This window comes from Mycteria americana, chromosome 9 (assembly GCF_035582795.1).
Source record: "Mycteria americana isolate JAX WOST 10 ecotype Jacksonville Zoo and Gardens chromosome 9, USCA_MyAme_1.0, whole genome shotgun sequence".
In the NCBI taxonomy this organism is placed as follows: Eukaryota; Metazoa; Chordata; class Aves; order Ciconiiformes; family Ciconiidae; genus Mycteria; species Mycteria americana.
The window spans coordinates 12,098,362-12,120,053 of NC_134373.1; the positions used below are offsets into that span (position 1 = coordinate 12,098,362).

Here is a 21,692-nt window from a genome sequence, read left to right on the forward strand (position 1 = left end):
CCCTTTCCTGGACCAGTTCTCTTAGAACCTTTCATTCACATCCTTTTTCATGCTGTCTTGATTTAATACAGTGAGGTCTGGATCCAAAGATTACTAAAGTCACCCACTCTTTCCATTGTCCTTAATAAGCCCTAAGCCATGCCTCAGTATATTTGTTTGTTTTCAAACCCTGGCAATCTTAATCTAATGAGAGGAGAATTAAACAAAACAAAACAAAACAAGAGTTGTATGCTTAATCCAGTGTTCCATTTGCCATTTTTTAGCTTGATACTGTGAAGAAAAGCACAGGACTTCTTTTGGGTTAAGGGGAAAAAAAAAAAAAAAAAAAAAAAAAGAGGGAAAAAAACCCCTGGAACCTTATAGGGGAGATCCTGGTCTGCTATTTAGCTCCTTCTAAGTATATAGATCCCCCTCAGTCATCTAAATAAATACACGATAAGAGAACTGAAATCCAGTAGTTTGGTACTATGTTTGAAATGAAACATAATGTCTACATTAAAGAATAGAAACAGCCCAATAACTTGCTGGATTAGCACATTCTCCTCCCTAATTTGCAATAAACACTGCCTGACTGTCTTGTGACAACATGACTTCTTACACAGTCTAAACCAGTCATTCACCAAGGTCCTAAAGTAGTGAAACACTTCAACACTTGTTTAAACTAGAAGCATATAAGTAAGCCCATTGCTGCCGACTGGGTATGTGATAAGAAGTTTCCTAAATAAAATCTCTACTGTTTAGATATAAACAATTTATTTTAAATTTAGGATTATTGGTCTAGTTTGAAACTCACTGAAGTTAGCAGTCCTAAAAGAGTGTGGTAAAAAGGATTCCACCGTAATGCTACTTACATCTCAAGTTTTATATGCCGTTAACATTATTACCATTTTTCTTCCTATTACATTTAAGTACACAATAATCACTTGGTAATTCTCAGAGACGTATACACCAAAATGCTGTAATCTATTGTTTGGGTACCTGTCATGTCGTACAATAGGCGTAGGCAGGACACAGGTCAGGAGCCATCCAAACTCAGCCAGCGTGTGCAATAAAGGTCCATAATCTGTTTTAATTTCACACCCCTACATTAATAATTATAAAAAGTGGTAAAGAGACTCTGTACAGGTTTTCTTGGCATTTCTACACAAATTACAATGACTCTCTTATTTATAATGAGATAATCCTTTGAGACGATATCGAACTGTGTTGTTTGGTGGAGATTCACTATGTCAAACTGAAAACAACTTGAAAAGTTCAAGACTACAGAAGACTAGGAAAACAGAGCATATTAACTTTAGGTATGAGCCCTGATTCAGCAAGACATTCAAAGCACATCTCGCTTGTTAAACTTGTCATGTTGCTAAATTAATGCCTAAAACTTTTTAAACACCAGAATAGGTGTCTTGATATATTTAGGTTTTTACTTCACATCTGAATAACAAGCATCTCACCTAGCTATATACTTCGGTTTTTGGGGTTTGGTGGTTGTTTAATATACAAGGTCTTAGTTTTATGCTGTTTCTTTTCACATCGGTAAATGTATTTATCATTGAATATTTCAAAAGTAAGCCCTTAGTATCCTCCAACAACGATTACTTTCAGATGTCATTAATTCATACCAATAATCTTATAATCTTATAATATTAAAAAACAAATAATTTTATTGTGTAACCATGCTACAGTAGTACATGTAAATTTATTAGAAAAAAAAAAAATGAAGTATTTCATATTTAGCAGTAAAATTTTACTAAGAATATACATCTGAAAACCATACTCAATTCATTCTCTACCAATTTTTTCCCATTCTGTTTCTAGTTTTTGCTATTTTCTTACCCTTTTTATTTAAAAATACTTCAGCACATTGTCAGTGGAACTGCACTTGCTGAAATTATGTCTAAATTGGTCTGAAATACATACATTTTGAAACAACACTTTCTTTGGTAGTCATGTTTGTTGGTATGAACATTTGTAAATGTCAGGCCAGAATCCCTACGGCATATTTCTTTTATGCACATTGACCAATAGCCACAGGCCTGACTTCATTTTTATGACTCAAAGCTTTACTTTAGCTTATGCAGGTGGCTTCAAGAAACCATCCTGAAAGTTTATCAAACACTGGTATAGCATTCTAAGGAAAAAACAAAGAAAACTAGAAGTAGGAAATTGCGTTGCTAAATAATGACCAATTTACCTCAATGACTGTCCATTGTTCAACAACTATTGCATCATTTCCTTTCCTGTTAGAACCTGGAACCCCAGCACCTTCTTCTTCGTAGATAAATAATCCTTCTAAAGACTTGGGCAAGTAGTCCCCTGTGAACATAAAAACAAATACAAACTGAACTATAAAGTTTTAGGGTGATCCCTTACTGAGATGTACACGTGGGCTTGTTTATTCTCATTGAACAGTCCTCTAAAATAAAATGAACTGAGACAGCAAATAACTCAAATTTGTGGTTATTTCTGCATCTAGTTACAACTTGATGAAGTATGCAAGTCAACTTATTATTCAAAACCCTTTTTCTACACAAATTGAACTATGAACCATTTCATTTTCTCAAAAGCATTAGCCACTTCCATGCTCAAATCTGAATTCCAGTTTCCTGTATTCAACGTATCCCCCGCAGCAGATGGGCACAAACCCTCTTTATTCAACTTCAATATTGTATGCCTGACAATAAATGTGGCTTTTGGTGTGGTGGGAGAGAGCATAGAGATAAATGAAGCATGAAGTGTAAAGCCTAGCTACTGTTACTTAAATAAATACATAAATGGCCACAGGAAGAGCCTGAAACAGAAGTAATTGTAGGAAGATTCCTGATGGGAAGGAAGTTTCAGAGCACAACTCCCTGACTCACTTGTTGAAGCCTGACAGTATCCGGTTGGCTGTGCATCTAGTATCGGTTCATTTTCTGGTTTTGCTTCTCCTAAGAGCCATCGGGAAGCCTTTTGTGCAGATGTACCTTAACAGCTGACTATCTTAAATTAAACTTAAACTAAATTCGAACAGTAAAATAAAGTAATCCTCAGAATATCAGATTTAAATCCTCTACATCTCTCTGCGCAATATTGGCAAGAGAGGATTGTTTTTGCCACAGCTTCAGGGAAGGCAGATAAGCTTAAAGAAAAAAAAACACCTAGCAAACAAAGAAAACTTACAGAACACAACTGGTCTGGTTTTAAAAATTGACCAGACTGGCACAGAAGTTGTGTTACGTAAATCAGGAATTCCCATTTTTTTGAGCATGCTTGTTAATGTACCATAAAATATCAACTATTTATTCATACTATTTTTTACTATATTGCATGTAGCGAATTTATATGGTTTGAGTTATCATTATTTAGATACTTGCATGCATATATATCTCTTCCACGCATTTGTAGAGATATTGGACATGTTATTTTAATTTTAGATTATACATAAATATGAGGGTGGTGAGGCACTGGAACAGGTTGCCCAGAGAATTTGTGGATGCCCCACCCCTGGAAATGTTCAAGGCCAGGGTGGATGGGGCTTTGAGAAACGTGATCTAGTGGAAGGTGTCCCTACCCACAGCAGCAGTGTTGGAACTAGATGATCTTTAAGATCCCTTCCAACTCAAACCATTCCATGATTCTGTGAATGTGATTGTACATGGAACTTAATATAAGGCTTCAGGCACAAACATGTGAATATCTGCACAGCTCCTAATAATTCATAAATACTGAATCTTATAAATTCATGGACTTCGACCTTTCTTCAGTGTTCAGGCAGATACTTAAAATGGGCAGTCCACCTAAACATGTTAGAATGTTTCTTTTTCTATCATTTTTCAAACATGATAGAATAACTCAATTTTAAACAGTTATTGACACAAGACACCTCCACTCAGTGTTATTTTGAGACCAACTGATAATTCATGAAGTGTACCATGTCAAAAATCACCTCTGTTGAAAAAGCTGCATGTGTGGCTAAGTGGTTCACCTCCCCATTCTGTCAATTATAATAGTTTATCTCTGTTAGTATCAGTACTTTAAAAAAAAAAAAATTAAAAAAAAAAAAAGTGTTGCATGAGAGGTAACACAAACCAGAAAAAGCAAAAATACTGCCACAGCACTTCTACTAATCTTAGGTACTTCTATGACCATGAGAGCCTCAAAGGCAGCTACCAATGGAGGAAACACTACAATGATCCAAATGGCTGCCTAAAAGAGAACTTACCTGGATTGTTTTTATGACTGCATCCTCTTTTGGCAGCAGAACACAGAAGTTGGTAATTATTAAGAACTGACTTTTTTTTTTTTTTAATTCTTTTTATGTTAAAACTTCCTCCTACCTTAAATTGGGTATTGCATTTTGATCCTGGTAGCAACAAATTCTGATGACTCTGCAGAACATCTGTAGAGTCCAAACCAGAGGAGGATTTCTGCAGCTGCCTGACTTGTATCCAGTGTTTTTATTTTTGTTAAAACAATAGCTAAAATTTGCTCATTTCACTAAAGCTGTATAAAAGGACAACTACAGCTAAAGACACCTCACAGTCTAAAAGCAAACAAACAAAAGTGAGGTGAAGATGACAATTAGATGCATATGCAGAAATACAAGAAGTAATTCTAGTAATAAGTGCAAGTGCTTAAATACTTTTTCTCCCCTAAAAAGCACTTTAGGTTTCCCTCTGTGGATGCCAAACTTTCATCTGGTTATAAAACTCTTTGATGTTCACCTCAAGAACAAACATTTTAGCTTAAGAACTCAGTAGATAAATTAATTTCTTACTGTGGTTACAGACCCTTGATCAGCTGCAGAATTCCATCCCCATAGTGAGCTGTGCCTTTGAATATCTCCAGTTTAATTCAGCAGCGTCCCACCCGTGAGTCTAACTGAAACACATACCAGTCAAGTGGGGCTGAAGAAGCACCAACTGCTGCAAAGAGGCAGCATGAAATCCCTAAATAAGTCATAACCTGGGTATTAAAGATGGGATAGTTATTCACATAGAGAAGAGCAGACAGCTACAGGGGAATGGGAAGACTGTAAAACTGTTGTTGGACAACAGCTGCAAAGATTAATTTCAACAGCTGCCAAAAACACCCCTCAGTGAATTGTAACATATCTCCAGAGAGTTATTTTCCAGCTCTAAAAAATTTGTATTGAAAACTAGGAGTCTGATTTCTCACCTCTCCTCCCCAAAGGAAACTTTGTTCTTCCACTGACTTCAATAGATAGGAATTATAATTTAAATAGGAAAAAAAGATGACCAAACTGCACCATTAGACTGTTTATATGCACAAAATATGCAGTTTGAGAGGGACTAACTGCCAAATTCAATCTGAGGTAAGTATAGTGATGTTGATGCACTTGCGTTCCTCTGACAATCACTAAATTTACTTTATTGCAGAGCTACAGAAATGCAGTGATTCACACTCAAAACTAAACTACTGAGAACAAAAAAACCTGAAGAATTCTCATCATTTTCAGGGTTTGATTTTTGACGAACCCACATCATCTAACTTCCAAAGCTTTTATGTTTTAAACTTTTAATTTAAGCCCTTCACTAATCCAAGCCTTGCAAAAGGGATGCTGAAAACATATTATTTTAAATCAGAATATCAGAAAAACACCATGAAATAAGACATATAGTAAATATAAAAACTACTCATAACCCTAGTAATTCTACCCTCCTTGTACAATTCATGTAAGAAGCAGATGTAAAATGACTTACGAAAGCCACTTTAATACACTATTAAGTAAACTACTGCACTTGATAATCAGCCTGAGTATTGCAAAAATTGTTTAAGGTCTCTGAAACCTTTTCAACAAACTTTTTACAAGACTTTTCTCCACTGCAGCCCTGCGTTTTGGTTGCTTACACTGAACTGCCATAAGTAATTCTAAAGGAACACCAACAACTTAGAACTTTGTACAAGCAAGACATGAACAAATCCAACCAAAGTATCACATTAGCGAAGTATAAATTCTAAGTTTGCTATCAAACAACGCTTATCACAATAATTAACAAATTCTGAAATGATTAACTATGTCAGACTCTCTTGGTCTGTTCCCCTAACCTCTAGGGTACTACCATTTTCTTCACATTGTTTTCAAGTAATTTCACAACAGTAGCTACATACTATTTCTTGCAACACTTCTAATTTCTGGCTTTCAGACAAATTCAGTTCAAATGGAAATGAATCTCTTAATTACATATTTTACCAACAACAGAGTTTTAGAGTTCAAAATACTTCAGCCAATAAAGAGCTTCTCCTGTTGTCAGCAGTGGTACAGCACTGTCTCACAGCTCTGCCAAAGCGCAGGATTTTGGGCTCAGCGGGGTGTGCAGCGATGGGCCTGGGCCAGCAGCAGCACTGCTGACATTGGGCTTGTGTCTGTTCATCAGGAGGATGAAGGCTAGGAACTCTGAAAGAGCTAGGAGGATCTCTCCAGAATAAAAACTGAGATTGAACTGAAACTGGCAGAATAAAGATGAAAATTTGAAAATCCTGTGGCCTGAAGCTCTATCATCGTAACAATTTGAGTGTTAACCGAGCTGGTAGATTCCTGCAGAAGAGCGCAAGAAGCAGGAGGGACCAGGGAAGACCTCTCTCCCAGCTGTGTAAAAAAGTCCTGGAGGATCTGCCTACAGTTGAGGGCAAGGACAAAACCAGATTTCTCTACTCTGCATATGTCTGCATCTGACCAGAACAACCTGCAGAAACATCCTGAAACTTCAGGATCAACAGTCAAATTTTAATGCAGCTTGGTGTTTTGGAAAGAATTTTTAAGCCCAGCAAAGAGCTGGAGAAAGCAGGAAGCATGGAAAGTCTCACTTAGATCTAACAGCCCAGTAAGCACAATGAGAACTCAAGGTGCTCTTTTGACTCATTAGAAATATTCAACAGAGTGCAGCACAGTATCTACAGTGAGCAGCAGAATATGAACATCAGTGAAACATGTATCTAATGTTTTTTTCCCCATTATCTTTTCCTTTAAAAAAAAACAAAACAAAGAAAAAAGAACTAGCGCAAAGGATTTATGTCATTATAACACTACACTACTTTCCTGCTTTGGATAGCCTCAATTTGATAAAACAAAGCAGAAATTTCAGTTATTCAGAGCTATAACCGCCCAGAAAACAAGTTATTCCCTTTTCAGGTATCAGATTCTATAAATTTACAATGACTATCTGAACATGTTTACATATTTCCCTTCACACCAAGAAGCAAAATATGATCTACTTTTTGCAAATTATGTAGTTCTACATAAACAAGTAAAAGCTTCATGATATTCTGGGACAGTACTCACCTTTAGAAGTTTCCCAGTGTACAAAAGAATCAATTAATGACAATCCTTGTTTATAATAAAATGTGGTTAATTCTAGCCAGTCTGCTTCCAGTGTACTAATAACTGGCCCCTTTCTTGTTACTTTCATAGACAAAACACCTTCATGATAGGTCCAACAGGTAGAATCATCATCAAAAACATTGAAGACTGTATATAGCTTGTCTAAGAAAAGAAAACGGAAGAAGAATGAACCTCTGCAAGACAGTGCTCCGAAATAAAAATATTATTAATCTCTTATTTCAATGTGGTTTTCTAATTCTAAGCAACAGTTCTAAGAATTGTTTCCTGATGTGCCTGTACTCAGCTTGAGCCCTAAACACACTCAGGACAAGGTGTGACAGTGGGTACGCTCTGGGATATGAGAAAAAATTTGAACATTACAGTTGGGTTGTCACTGCACCTTTTAGGTAGGTGGGTTTTGCATAGAGAAAATATACTACAGAGGTAAGAAAAACCCAGTGGAAACAGGCTTCGTTTCTACTACTCATGGAACTTCTGACTACAAGTATTTGAAATTACTATAACTGAAGATTAAAGACAATTTTCTAAATTTTTAAATATTAGGAATGCCTTGTACAGTATTGATTTTTACCCATTATTTTCTGAAGATTACTGAAGTACCGGTATAATTAGTTGCCTACTGGGGTTTCCCACACAATAACTGATGACTGTGCAAGTTAAGCACACAAGACCTGCATATCCTCAAATGCTTTTTATATGTAGGCATTAATACGGTGCTGTTACAAAAACAGAGTCATAAACAAGCATTCATCAAAAATTAAAATTCACAAATCCATACCATTTTAGGAAACCACTGGTGACAAGTTATGAAGTCCTAGATATATAAATGTATTCTACAAATAGACTCACATGTATGACACAGAAATAACGCAAAGCAGTTGCCAAAAAATGCTCTCAGATTGTCTAATACTTTGACATTTGAGCAGCCTAAATCAACACGAACAAACCTCTAGAAAGTGGAAGTATTCACATTGCCAAAACAAAGGAATTTGGTTTAGATGACCCCACTTAAGATGCTAGTCTGTCTAGGCTCCAGAAATAGAGGGAGATGTCCAAAGTAGGATTTGGACTGAAAGCAGTCTGAATCAATCACTGGTAGAACCCTGCTTTGTTTTGAGAAGTGTTACCACACCCACTGCAAGTGTCATCAGGTGCTTGGAGTAAGGTAAAGTAAATTCAGGACAAAATTTTGAACTCTATTAGTAAGAGATGACTCTCCTTTCTAGACAGTTTTATTTTACCACCTCCACAGGTGGTTGTATTAGCATAAATGTGTTTATCCTGACAAACCTTAATTTCCTTTCCCATATACTAAAGTGAGATCACTTTTATATTTGTTCTTCAGAAAAAAAGAACTAAGTTTCCCAATACAACTATTCAATTGCTCATGTGTATCAGAAATTTGCCTCTGCAAGTGGTGTATGCATAAATAGTCAAAATTTGTTAAGTTATGACCCCCACATCTAGAATTCAGACACAGTTTTGCACCTTTTGAACAGACCTAAATAGAAATGGCACACTGAAGTGGCAGTACATACCTACATGCATGCACGACTTTCTTGGAAAATACATGTCGGTATTTTTTAAAATGACGGCTACATACAACAGTTACAAAGAAAGGTGGTTAAGTTCTCATAAGCTTTGTCTTAGGAACTCCAAAAACTTTACTGAGTATTTGACTAGTAGTAGAGAAGCCTGGCATATTCTTGCCCAAAGCTTCTTGAAGAATTTCCTGAGAACACAGCATGCTGGGGATGCACTGGTTGCTAATCTACCTGGTCACACCAGTCTGCACAAACAAAGCTCCTTAACAGAACCAAGAGTTTTCTGCTTTTTGCTTACAGGATTTCTATTCTGCTATATATAGCAAACCCACTATGTCAAGCTGTAAGGAAAGAGTTAAGCTTTAACAGATCATGGTATAAAGGGCTCAGCATGTTGTACAAGAACTGCTTTAATTCCAGTGTTAAAAATAAGAGGGACATTGATTTTCTCAGTGCTTAGAGTCATTATCCTGACAGTCTACAAACCGGAGAGGGTGCTTAACTCTTAACAGGAAAGTGAAAAGGTTGCTTTTGAGAGCAATTAAAACATGTCCGGCCCATCAGGGAAGAACCTATTATGTCAAAATGCAATCTTGACATGAAAGCTTCATGCTGCCTGCTTTCTACACAGTACTATCTTGCATTAGTTCTCATGCTTTAGATTACTTCTTCCTTTTCACCTTTTCTGCCTAGCAAACCAGGAGGCATTAGTGCTTCAGTATCAGAAGACACTGTTTCAGGCAATCTCTCACACAGACTACACTAAGTACCTCTGATTCTTCTACAACTAAGTTTTCTACCACAGCACCAACAGTTTTCAGCGATACTTTTCCTTCCTATACAACTTCGTAATGCTTACTTTTCTGTAGTGTAAATTCATTTTGTAACAATTATCCTCTTTGATTTCATGGTCAATGCATTAATTTAAGTGATCTCTTTCAGGATGCTTCTTGAAGGCATGCTAACCAGAAATAATCCATTATGAACGGATTTGTTTGCTGTACATTATGTGAGTTGGCTAGAAGCACATCAAATTACAGGTCTAGCTGGAAGGGCATCTCTTTGTTGTCAGTTTTGAATCAGGCAGGAGAACTGGAAACATAACATATTCTTGGAAATCCATTACATGTTTATGATTTAATGTTAAGAGTAAGTGAAAACTATATGCATTCATGAAAAGGTTTTAAAACAATTGCATCCTTCTAAAATAAAAGATTTTTACTGCCACATATTTGTTATACGCATATCAAGCAAAAAGCTATCTGTTTGCACCACGTTTAAAATGAGAATTACACTATGGGCAATTTTTGGGGTTTTTTTAGGGGTTTCTTCCTTTTTCTCTAAACTACAAACTAGAATTTTGACAGTACATTTATAATATTCTATATAAGAACTGAAATATCATTTTAATATATTACCACAGTTCACACATACATGGAGCAGAAAGTAAATATTTCCTCTGTTTCCTCAACTGGCAACTTTTTTAGAAATACGCATGCATTTAAGGAAGATGCATCTTCCAAACCCAGTATTTGATACAATAGAACATGCTGTTCTGTTACTTTTTTCAACACCTTTTTAAAACAACTGCTCAATAAAATACCTTATTTCTGCAATAAACAAGCAGCATTTATTACCGTCTCCTTTTCGTGGTTTAACAGGGCTGTCTTCTTTTCCAAACTGGAAATCTGCATCCTGTAACAGACCGCTTTCTCCTTGGATTTCCTCCTCTATCCCACTCTCAGATGAGTGACCACTCAATGTCCCTTCATTCCAGTTTTTATAGTTTTCATCAGAATTTTTTCTTCTGTGTTCCCTATTTCTTCTGCCCAGCGTTGATTCCAGCTCTGCACTTCCATCTATGCTTGTTCCATTACAGGCTTTAGTTTGAGGAAAATGTTGCATCACAAATCCCACAAACTTCTTTCCTCTTTTAGCAGCTTCGTTAACCTGTATTTACAACAGAAATTTATCTACAAAGTGATTTTGCTTGTAACTTTTTGAAAACTTCTATATATATGTTCTGTTTAACTGCTGATTTTCAAGGACATAAAGACACAACACTGTACTATATGTAGGGGTGGCTTGTCTTTGTACGCTGCCCATATTTCAAAGTAAATGGAAGTCTTCCAGCACGTCTTTGGACTCAGGCCAAATAAGGTGGCCAACACTGGTACCAACTTGAGTGTATACAAAATCCTTCATTTAGAACAAATCCAAAGTATTTTACCTGCTGTGTTGTAGTGATAAGCAGTATACTGCTGCAATAAATAGTACTGCTTCTCTAAACATGTGATACCAGTCATACTAAAATTACTGACCATTAATACTATAGAAATAACTATTTGTCATGTGACATGATTCATTATCCCCTGGTTCCCTTAGAGGCTACTCAGCTTCACTATTACTGAGAATAGTAAAGATGGAGAGAAAGGAGGGAGCTTGAAGCAAATTAAAATCCTCTTAATCCTGCTTTCAGCTAGTGGTGGGTCTTTTTCTCTGCACTGAAGTCTCAAAATACAACTGTAGAATATGTGCTACCTGTGGGATGTGTCTGTTCTTGGGGGGGACGTTTGCTAGGATAAGGAGTGCTGCCATTTAGGAAGGTGATCCCACTGCCATCTTGTGCTAAAAAGCTCCCTTGTACCAGCTCTCCTGTCTTTGCAGGAAAATACAGAAACCCCAGCCCAGGAAGAAGAAATCACCTGGGAAGTACTGGATTAGCGAGGGCACAGAGAGAGGGATCTCTACCCAGTTAACTCTCATAAACTATTAATCAAAAGAGGGAATAACATTCAAATAGCTGATGGTACTACAATCCCTTTTTATTTACCATGATAGACTGAAGTGTTACTATCTATACCACTATTATGTATGTACAGCAATGATATGATATGCCAATCACTGTGATTATACAGAGCTGCTGTTTCTAAAGACAACCAAAACAATTTCAAATGTGACAAGCAACATGCAGGAAAGAGGTAATATGACAATCTTTTTTCTGAAATGCCACAAACTCTTATGGGTTCAGATAAAAAAAAAGGTAATTTTATACTGTAGTACTGGCTCAGTCTTTTTAAAACACTGGGAGCATTTAAAAATCAAATTATTTTCACTTACTACTTCTGTTCCAGATTTGCTTGAAAGACTGAAGCACTGCTAATTTCAAGTGTATTTTTCCTTTAAATGTTTGTCTGGTACGCTATACAACCAACCTGGCAATACACATATAGTATAAATGTGTAATGGAATTCCATTTTAAATTTGAAACACCTGAAAATTTCAAAACAAGCCATTTAGAAATTTTAAAAACAACTCTGTGATAATTTCAAAGATCATTAAAGATCTCCAATAGGCTTTTTCCTCTACTTTTTTCCTTGGCAACTAATGTAAAAGATATCCCTCTAACTCTTGTAATAACAATGGTTTCCTGTTTCGGTAAGTCTTCAATTTTGCAGAGGAAGTGAAACACAAAAAGAACTAGAACTAGAGCTTGCATTCCAGTGGAAGTTCAGTTTTCTTTAACTATACAATATTTTCAAAAGCTGTGCCAAGTGAAGATTTAATACAATTACTGTGCATTTTGTATTTCTGTTAAAGAAAGAAAAAAAAATCTCTTAGAAACTAGATATATTAATGTTCATTAGGAATACCTTACTTAACCCAGAACAACATAAAACTACAGATTTTTTTTTTTAATATTAATTCCAGAAAAAGTTATCATACAAACATTTTATAAAGACTGGCTGAGAGTTTGGACTTGATTCTGCTTTCAGTGGTGTAAGCGGCCAGTCTCCCAAAGCTTTACAGGGCTCAGTACTAAGTCCTAAATTAGAAAAAGCAACTAGTGAAGAAAAATAACTCCTTTTGCATCAAGAAAAGACTTTGTAGCGTCTATAAAATAAACCAAGGTTAAAACTCGAAACTAGAAAAAAAAAATCAATCACTAAATATAACTTACATGTATAGTAGAAATAAAAATCTCAAGAGAAGTTTGAAAAAACCCTCCATTACCTTTTCTAACAGTTCTTTCACTACCTCATTTGTCAGTGTTTCATACATTAAAGGACATTCCTCAATCACCAGCCTGGGGTGCCTTTGTCCTCTGGGTGCTGCATGCCTCTGGCTAGAACACAGAAAGAAAGCAGTCTTTGTCAGTAGTCTGCTGCTAACTTGGACAAATGCTTGCATATAGAATTCTTTTCTTTTGGAATAGTTATGAAGGAAATCCTGGCAATGCTTCTTCATACTTCTATTCAGAACTCAGCGGTTTTTGGTATTTTGTTCTGTTTCTTACACAAAGTGGCAGGTACTGTGTATTACAATGTCGGGGTAAGAATATTAATATTTAACAGGAATTTCATCTAAAGACTTAACAGGCATCTTTTGGAAACTGAGCTTTATTGACAAACAGCCCTGCTTTTGTAATAAACAAACCCAAAAATCTCTGATAATGCAAAAAATACAAATTTAAGCTATAAATTTAGCAAGCACAAAACAGATTCAGTTTTGTAGAAAACACACTATGAATAGAAATGGTACTTTTCCACTGTTAACATGCTGCTGTTCAGTTTCTATAACTAAAGCAGAGTTGCAGCTATTGTATGAAATACAGTGTAGGCAAATACTAAAAATACAATGCAGTAACAATTACTTTGGGTTAGGTAATGTTTAAATCACTCAGATTTGAGAATCCAACAAGCTTTAACTTCCATTTAAAGAACAGTGTTCATCATGTTTTATCTAAAGTGAGCTAGGTTATCAGGTTATTATTACTCAGACAACAATATTTGGTGTGTACCAATAAAATAATGGGATTTTATTTGACATTTCCTTCACATGAACTTTTGCTTTAGAATGAAACATCAGCAAGACACACTCAAATATAAAAGGTAACTTTCCAGACAGTAGTTGGAGAAGGTGTATTTGCCTATAGGAAAACCAACATAGGTTCATATGACACCTGCACAGGAAATTGGGAACCTACACCCAACAGTTTCAAATGTAGGCTGCAGGGTCTCATCCTTCACCTTGTCAAGAGCCTAAAGGTTCAAACCACAACTTCATAAGGATCCCACATCTACAGGGATAAAGTGAATTGTGCGAGCTGCGTGCTGGCAGTATCACCTCTTAGAAGCCTCAACTCCAGAGAGCAAGTATTCTGCTTTTCTTACTCAAGCATTTGCCCACATGGACAACATTTACCTTGTTTGCAGATGAATTTATAAAGGTAAGTTGTATGAGCAGCAAATACCATGGACAATGCTTGTTTAAGCAAAGCGTTTGAGAAGCTCCCTCAAATGAACCATGTTCTATAGAAGTATTACTGGAGTGGCAGGGGGTATCTTCCAACTCACACCCTTCCGGTCTTCCAAAAGAAAATGAAAGAACCTTTGTGCACTGCACTAGGACTCAGGAGAGAAGGGGAAGCATGACAGCTCTTTATGCAATAAGAAATCCACTTTTCTAGTTATTCAAAATAAGAACAAAAGGTTATCTTCTTTGCATTCAAAGGAACTAATGGTAAAATTTCTTTGTATATTTTCTTTATGATCACATGGTGGTTACAATGCCATGAAAACAAAAGTAATAAACAAGACTGTGGAGCTGGAACATAAACACAAACTCTTGACTGTCCCTCAGTGTCACAACCAAGCTTTTGTATGTCCCCCAATCACAGAATAATTATTTCCTTCTTAAGAAGGAAAAATAAACTATTTATCTGACAAACTAAGTAATTCACACTTTACAGGTAATTTTCCCTGAGTAATGACCTTACGGGAAGAGTGAAAACACAGAAGTTTTGAAAATGAAGAAGAAAAAACAGACATGAAAGAATTTAAAGCAGCTTATTACTCTCCTACTGTTTTGTTTACTCTTGGATTTGCTGCAGGTTCTAAGACAGATGATACTTTATTATGAAGATGTATTAAAAATAAAAGGGTAAACTAACAATTTATCTTCCCACAAATTATGATAAGAAACTTTGGATTTTTGTTTGGACATTTACTAAGGCAAAGTAAACATTAGCCTATTGTGTGCTTTGTGTTAATTAAAAAAAAAAAGTTACTAATTTGTTCACCTTTCTAGATAAGGAACAGTATTTGATTCTCTGAGGCGCTCATTTCAAGTTGATAACAAATTATGCATGTTGAGCAATCCAGGTACAAATGGCTTAAGTAATGGACCAATATATTCAAATTATTTCACTGTTACCTTAATTTTAATCGTGAAAGTACCACTCGATACATGTGACTTGCAGGGAAATTCCTTCTACGTCCAATTGGCAGTATAATAGGATGAACAGCTCCCACAACATATCCTTTGCTGTAATATTCTTCCACCTTAGATGCTATATCCAACACAGAACTGATCTTGATAACTTCTGGATTTGAGGAAGCTAAAAGCATTGAAAGCAGAAGAGAAGCACATTATACTGTGTATGTCCCTATATTTTTTGGGTAAGTTCCGTTTATATAAACCACACAAAATCTAACCCAAGGCATTTACTAAAAAGCTACAGTTCTATTTATACAAGAAAAAGCAGATTCACAGCTGATTCAACAGTATTCAACTAGTTGAAGTACATATTTTTACAAGTTAATATGATCTATTTTTAATCTATTTGGCAACACTTTCTGTTGGATCTAGCTTTGCCAAGCTAATTTAAGAGCTGCGTCAACATCTAAACACACAATAGGTCTGAACTTAAAAAAGCAACTATTATGTCTAGCCAAAGCCTTAAACATACTGAAGCAGTATCCTTCAACCCTAGTTGTGAGGTAAATTCCTGTACAATGAATTTAAGCCTAGAACAATTGGTTTGTTTGTCTTAAATACTTTTTTTGGATCCCCTAGAAATGATCTGTGGATTATAGGTTGAAATTTTAACATAGTCCCAATTCCTTTTTCCAGTAGACTTAAGTACATGCCACCTAATGTAAGCTATGTGGTGTCACTAATTTCTAAGGAGGATCTCTCTGAGTGGGTGCAAGCATTTCCAATCAATAGACGACAGCTAGGTACTACATAGCTATTGGGGGAAACATAGATAAATGGAAAACTTTTTGGAGAACCTTTTTTGAATGGTCTTATCCACAGCTTTTGCATAGAGAAAAAGAAGATTCCACACTGGTAACAGATTATATATTGTGCCACAGTAAGTCAGATGGTCAGTTATTTCCTGTTCCCCTCAACCTCAACTGGAACTGTAGATGTTCTCAGAGCCTCCACAAAGCAGGAAATCAATACTCATATACAGACAGTAACTGAAGAGTAATTTTGCCAGCATATATTTGCCGTCATCAAAATTTTCATCCTTTGCAGGCACGAACTCTTAAGACAAGACAACTTGGCTTTGAATTTGATGGTCTTTATCAGTGACCCTTGCTGCAAGTGATGTACTTTTTTGTGTTCTGATGGGTCCCTCTCTTTGCAAGACTTTCAGTGCATTAAGACCAGTGTTCAACTGTATTAAAGGATGCCTCAATTGGAATTAAGTGACCTCACGACACTTTGAGGTACAAACATTTTGACATGCTGCTTTAAACATTCCCTTTCAAACCATACAATAAAATGAAAACAATTAAATACACTAATTCTCCTTTGACTCTGTAATTTTAAAAAAATAATAGAAAAAAGAACAGATAAATGCAATGACATAAATCTCACTTGCCACTTTGTATATGTATTCTTTAATTTCATGTTCTTACATCCCCTTATCTACCTGCCCTATATTGTAGGTGGTCAATAGCAAGGAATTTAAGGACTTTATCAAAAACACAGCAAGTCACAAAGTCTACCTATCCTACTGGTTTAAAGTATCATAAACCAGATACATGAATCTTTAGTTTGCCTAAATCTTTTATTCTAATGAACCAGCAGAATTCTAATTCAGTTTATTGGTGATGTGTTCTGTAAAACATGAATCTCTGTACTGCTTTCCCACTATAAAATGGGAGTAATACTGATATATATACACATTATGGAGGGCTTTTTAAAACAAACAAACAAAAAACCCCCAAAAAACCCAACCAGAAACTAATGTTCTACAACACTCAAATGCTTTTAAATACCAACTTTTACTAAAGGGAAAAAGGAATGGAGGCCTCCTTTGCTTGTCAGTGTAAGAGCCTTAACAGCTCAGAAAACCTATCAAGAGAAACCAGAATAATGTGTACCATGGGAAATGCACACTACCAAAAAGTATCACCAACATATATATTGACAGTTTATTGCTGATAACTAGCAAACTCAACCTATTAATGTAAACTCTGCCATTCTTAGTCATAGCCACAGGGCTGTTGCACCTTCTTGTACTGCCTTGCCTTTTTTTTTTTTTTTTTTTTTTTTAAAGCAGGCAGTACATCACAGCCCTCCCTTTCATAGACAGGTGATATTTTGCCCTTAGTAACTCCTCTATCCCATGATTCCACTCATAATAAATCCAGGAGACATTAAATATTGTATTGAAGCAATAACTGCTCTACAGCCCACAAGCCAAAAAAGCAGGAATGTATGCAACGTGATCATCACTTCACTGATTTTGCAAATGTCTTAACCATTTTTCATTAAGAAAATTTCCTTCCTGATGTGCTGTCAACAGGTAGCCAAAATACTTTTACAAATAACAGAACTACAGCTAACTTCCTAGCTTTATAGTAAACTTCAGATGCATGATGTTGAAGATAATGACAAAACAGCTACTTCGTATATATTCATACTGTTATTCAGCGTGACAAGAACTTCACAGCATGTCATCTTAGTGAGCTGATGTGAAATACCCTTGCATCAATATTCCTTCTTTTCCCTAATAGGAGAGTTGTGGAAAAGGCATAACCATTCTGCTTGAGTAGGAGTATTTAAACTATCCCTACTTTATGGTTAAACTGACCTCAAAAATTAAAAGCTGTTTTTGTAACTGAGATATGCCTCATGATTGAGACCATAGAATTTACAATCCTTGACAGGCATTTAAAGTTACACTTCAGAGTCCACTGCTCCCTTTCCTTTGTACTATTCAATCCCACCAAAACAAAAGACTGGCTGTAATTTTCTTGTTTGGGATCCTCTTGATGCAGAACCACCTCCATGGAGCTCAAAGCTGATTTTTACAGTAGGAATGGGAGTATTTTGGGGACCAGGAGGGGGGAAGCCAAGGTACAATACGCTGCTGGTAACTAGTTAAGATGCGCAGGGACTCCAGCCAGCGAATTTAGACTACAGCATGGTTGACCTAATCTGCATCATGGCTTGGGAGAAGATCAGGACTCCTGAAAGTCTCCCCAGCAGGCTCATTTCAACTTCACATAGCATACATCTGATGAAGCAGAGAATAAGGCATATTAAACTAATGCATTTATGCTTGCTATGCTTTTATCTTAACGCAGGACATAGCTTACTGTAAAGGATACTAAGTGTAGATTTTCTGTTTTACTTGATGCCAGATCCAGTGGTAACAAGTCACTCAGGCAAACAGAAATCTCAGATGTTGGGTAAGATCTTGCTTGGGAAATCAGCAGATACAGAGTGCCATGAACACCTAACACACAACTTGACAGCAGAGTGAAAACTAACTTTGGTCTAAAGTGATAAAAGGCTCTCACTTAGGTTTCATTTAGCCAAAGGATATTCAAGTAGCAACAAGTATGTGAGTGAGTTGACTGGGGCGGGGGTGTGTGTGTGTGAATAATAAAAAAAAAAAAAAAAAGCCCAACATATTCCCCCAGTTCCCCACAGTACTTTAGCCAATCCCATGTTTCATAAACAACAGAATTCAGAAATGCCTCCAAGACAGTATATACACCGATTTTTTTCTGTATTCATGATCTTAGCTCTAAAGATTAGAGACCTCAAACAAAAAAATATTTTAAGGTCAAACACACACACAGCTAGAACGATTCAACAGAAAGATACCTGTGTCTACAAGATACCACAGTTTGGTTTCAAACTGTGTTTACAGTTTGAAACCAAAAAAGTTAAGCAACTATCTAAAACTGATCTCACTTATTTAACATTCATAATTCCACAGTAAATCACTGAAGCTAAACACTTTTGAATATCAAACTAAACAGGAGAATATGAATCTTTACTGCTGTAGTGATAGGGCATTAAAATAAGAGAGATGCACCTTTATTTGCACTTATTTGATGTGCTTTTTCTTAAAAGTCACAACCACCTTTACAACAAATCCTTTACACAGCACTTCCAGAAACTTGTTATTTTAAAACATAGCAAAACTATTCAGAACACAGACTATTTAAGAACATTAAATGCTCTTCAGTCTCAAAAAAAAAGAAAAAAATTAAGTTTTATTATCCTTCCTATTATCAGTAGATTAGTAGGTAACTCATGTATGCATTAGGCAGCCTAAATAAATAGCTTTATTTCCAGTACATTACCGCTACTACTTACTCAACACAAAGTTTTATTTCTTCAAAGTGAGCAAGCCAGTGAGAAACTCTTTATATGTGTAAATAAACAGAACAACAAATACAGTTGGATGTCAAGTACTGTAACTTAATAGAATGTGGCTTCTATTAGTATCTTGCAGTTTTTCAATGGACAGACAGATACATTTTAAATAAAACTATTACTACAGTCCTTTAATTTAGAGTTAAAACTAAGCAGAGGCCAAGTTTTTATGAAAAAGTTCCTGAAAATGTAACAAGACATGCACTTACACTTTCTCCCTTTATCAAACCCTTCTAGCAATTGCATTTACTTCAAATCCTAGTTATTAAGAATTTCCAGTAGATTGGGTTGTTACAAAATGCAAGTTACTACAAAGTGACTGCAAAACTGAGCTGTCTGTTCTCAGAGGGCAGCCATCTGGGCTTGTTTATGTTTTCAACTTTGTGGAACAGGGAGTTGCTCTGTTAGAGACGGGACACCCTCGGGAAGGAAGTATCCCACAGAGCACTGTCTGCCTCTAGCTACGCATACAAATTTTGTTTCATTTCGGTCACGATTTCAAAAGGCTATTCAACAACTACATGTAAAGCCTTTGGAAAAAACAGTAAGATGAAACTAAGATGTTTACTAAAATATCTACCAAGAGACTGCAGTGGGCATAAGAGGGGAAACTACTCCTGGTATACAACTAAGAAACAGACTTACTTCTGCATAAAGTAACAAGGACAATGACAGCCTGTTTTCAGAAGCTGAGCACATTTTAAAAAATTGTTATTCAATTAATGCTCAGGCATAGTGTATTTTCTGAACCGTCACACTGAATGCAGACAACCAGTATTCAAAGTGAGTACGGATGGCAGTATCTGACTCACAGGAAACTAGGAAAATCTCTAACAGTTTTTAGCCAGCTTCCTTAACAAGGACAGTTGTGTAATTTGGAGGGTTTGGTTGTTAAAAATACTTCAGTAGTTTCCATTGTAATTTTATCTAAGTGAGGACCTTCGTCATGATTTGTGTTTCAAAATAAAAGTCTTACGTTTTGGCTAGGTTTGATAAAAGTAGCTAAGATTTACTGTAAGTCAAACAACACAGAACTAAGTTAAATCCTATTCCTTGCTTTCTCAGAATAGTAAAGATATAACATAAAAAGATACCTTCTAAAGTAAAATCCAGCAATACATATTCATAAGCAGAATCCGTCTTTGTTTCAACTTGTGGTCTCTTCAACGTAGAAAAGATTTTTCCAGGGCTGCTATCATCTGGGTCTTCCAGCTTTCTCAGTCCGCACCCCATGGCAAGATCTGCAAATGATTAAATCGCAGGAAGAGGTGGGGGGAGCAGCAAGATCTGTCGCTCTCACTACGGGGGGGGGGGGGGGGACACCAAATAATTCCCTTAGATTTTGTTTTCTATTAGCCGTAAATCCAAATACAGAAAAAGTCCGGTTCCCAAATCAAAAAACGAAGGTACTTTCCATTCATCTTCTATATAGAAACAGTAAGCCCGTGATGATTTCAAGCTACAAACTTGGTAAGAGTGGGCTTTATTTCGCAGCAATGTTAGAGCTGCTACAAACTAGCAGAGATTTTCCATGCCACGTCAATTTACAGCCAGCCCCCTATCAGTGCTCTCTTGCAGAGGACACCAAGAGTGCTTTGTTTGTCCTTCTAGACTGACTGGGTAAGGGGGGGCAGCAGGGGGGAGAAGAACTGAAAAAGAAAGTTAAAGAGAGAAACTTGTCTGTAATTACTTACGTCCAGAAGTTCTACTCAACTGCAGTAGCAAGTCAGAGGGAAACAAGCAAGTTAGTCAGAATGAAAGAATGAGAAAAGAGCCTCAACATGGTTGGAGACGAAAATCATTTCCAGAAAGGAAGTCAGCTTCAAGAGGAAATTGCTTCTGGCATCTCAAAGGGTAGAAAAGTAAATTAAAAGCAGTTTAGTCCTTATTTTAGGTTTCAAAGTTTGGTTCCTATTTCCTTTCCACAGGAACTTTCTTCCAGAGGAAAAAAACCCATGAACATAGTGTAATATACTGTAATAATGTAAAAATATGTAGTAGAAAAATTTGTCAAGAAAATCAGTAAGAATCTACATCGCTAAAATCAATTTACTTAATTAGTTTTGATAAACACTGAAAAATGACACTGAAATATTCCTCATTCCAAATCAGAAAGACTTTTCCAATGTTGTATATGAATATAGTTACAAAACTTTGTTCCCCATTTTTAATGGGTATTGAACAACTGAAATCCTCTTCTCCTCTGTCAGGCTGACCTCAGTACAGCCACAGATTTTCAACACTGTTTCCTAAGTATATTTTCCTTTAAGTCCTGAAATTTCAGTATAATTTTAAGGGCTCTCATTACTGTTACATTTACTACTGCAAGTCAC

The 21,692-nt window shown here is 36.1% G+C and overlaps 1 protein-coding gene across 5 annotated transcripts in view; it reads right to left on the reverse strand.

The window, feature by feature from the left end:
* RFTN2 (raftlin family member 2) overlaps window positions 1–21,181 on the reverse strand; it is a 39,591-nt gene extending 18,410 nt beyond the window's left edge. For 2 of the 5 annotated variants that reach the window (XM_075512657.1, XM_075512656.1), the window contains exons 1-7: window positions 20,454–20,931; window positions 15,103–15,286; window positions 12,901–13,012; window positions 10,524–10,836; window positions 7,283–7,483; window positions 2,192–2,313; window positions 979–1,082 (exon numbers count right to left, since the gene is read on the reverse strand). In XM_075512657.1, coding sequence (XP_075368772.1) covers window positions 979–1,082; window positions 2,192–2,313; window positions 7,283–7,483; window positions 10,524–10,836; window positions 12,901–13,012; window positions 15,103–15,286; window positions 20,454–20,592 — 1,175 coding nt within the window. In that variant the 5' untranslated portion in view covers window positions 20,593–20,931. Of the gene's footprint in view, window positions 1–978; window positions 1,083–2,191; window positions 2,314–7,282; window positions 7,484–10,523; window positions 10,837–12,900; window positions 13,013–15,102; window positions 15,287–20,453; window positions 20,933–21,053 lie in introns of those variants that run through there. The other 3 variants (XM_075512655.1, XM_075512659.1, XM_075512654.1) reach the window with 3 other exon arrangements.
* Between the last annotated feature and the right edge of the window lie 511 nt (window positions 21,182–21,692).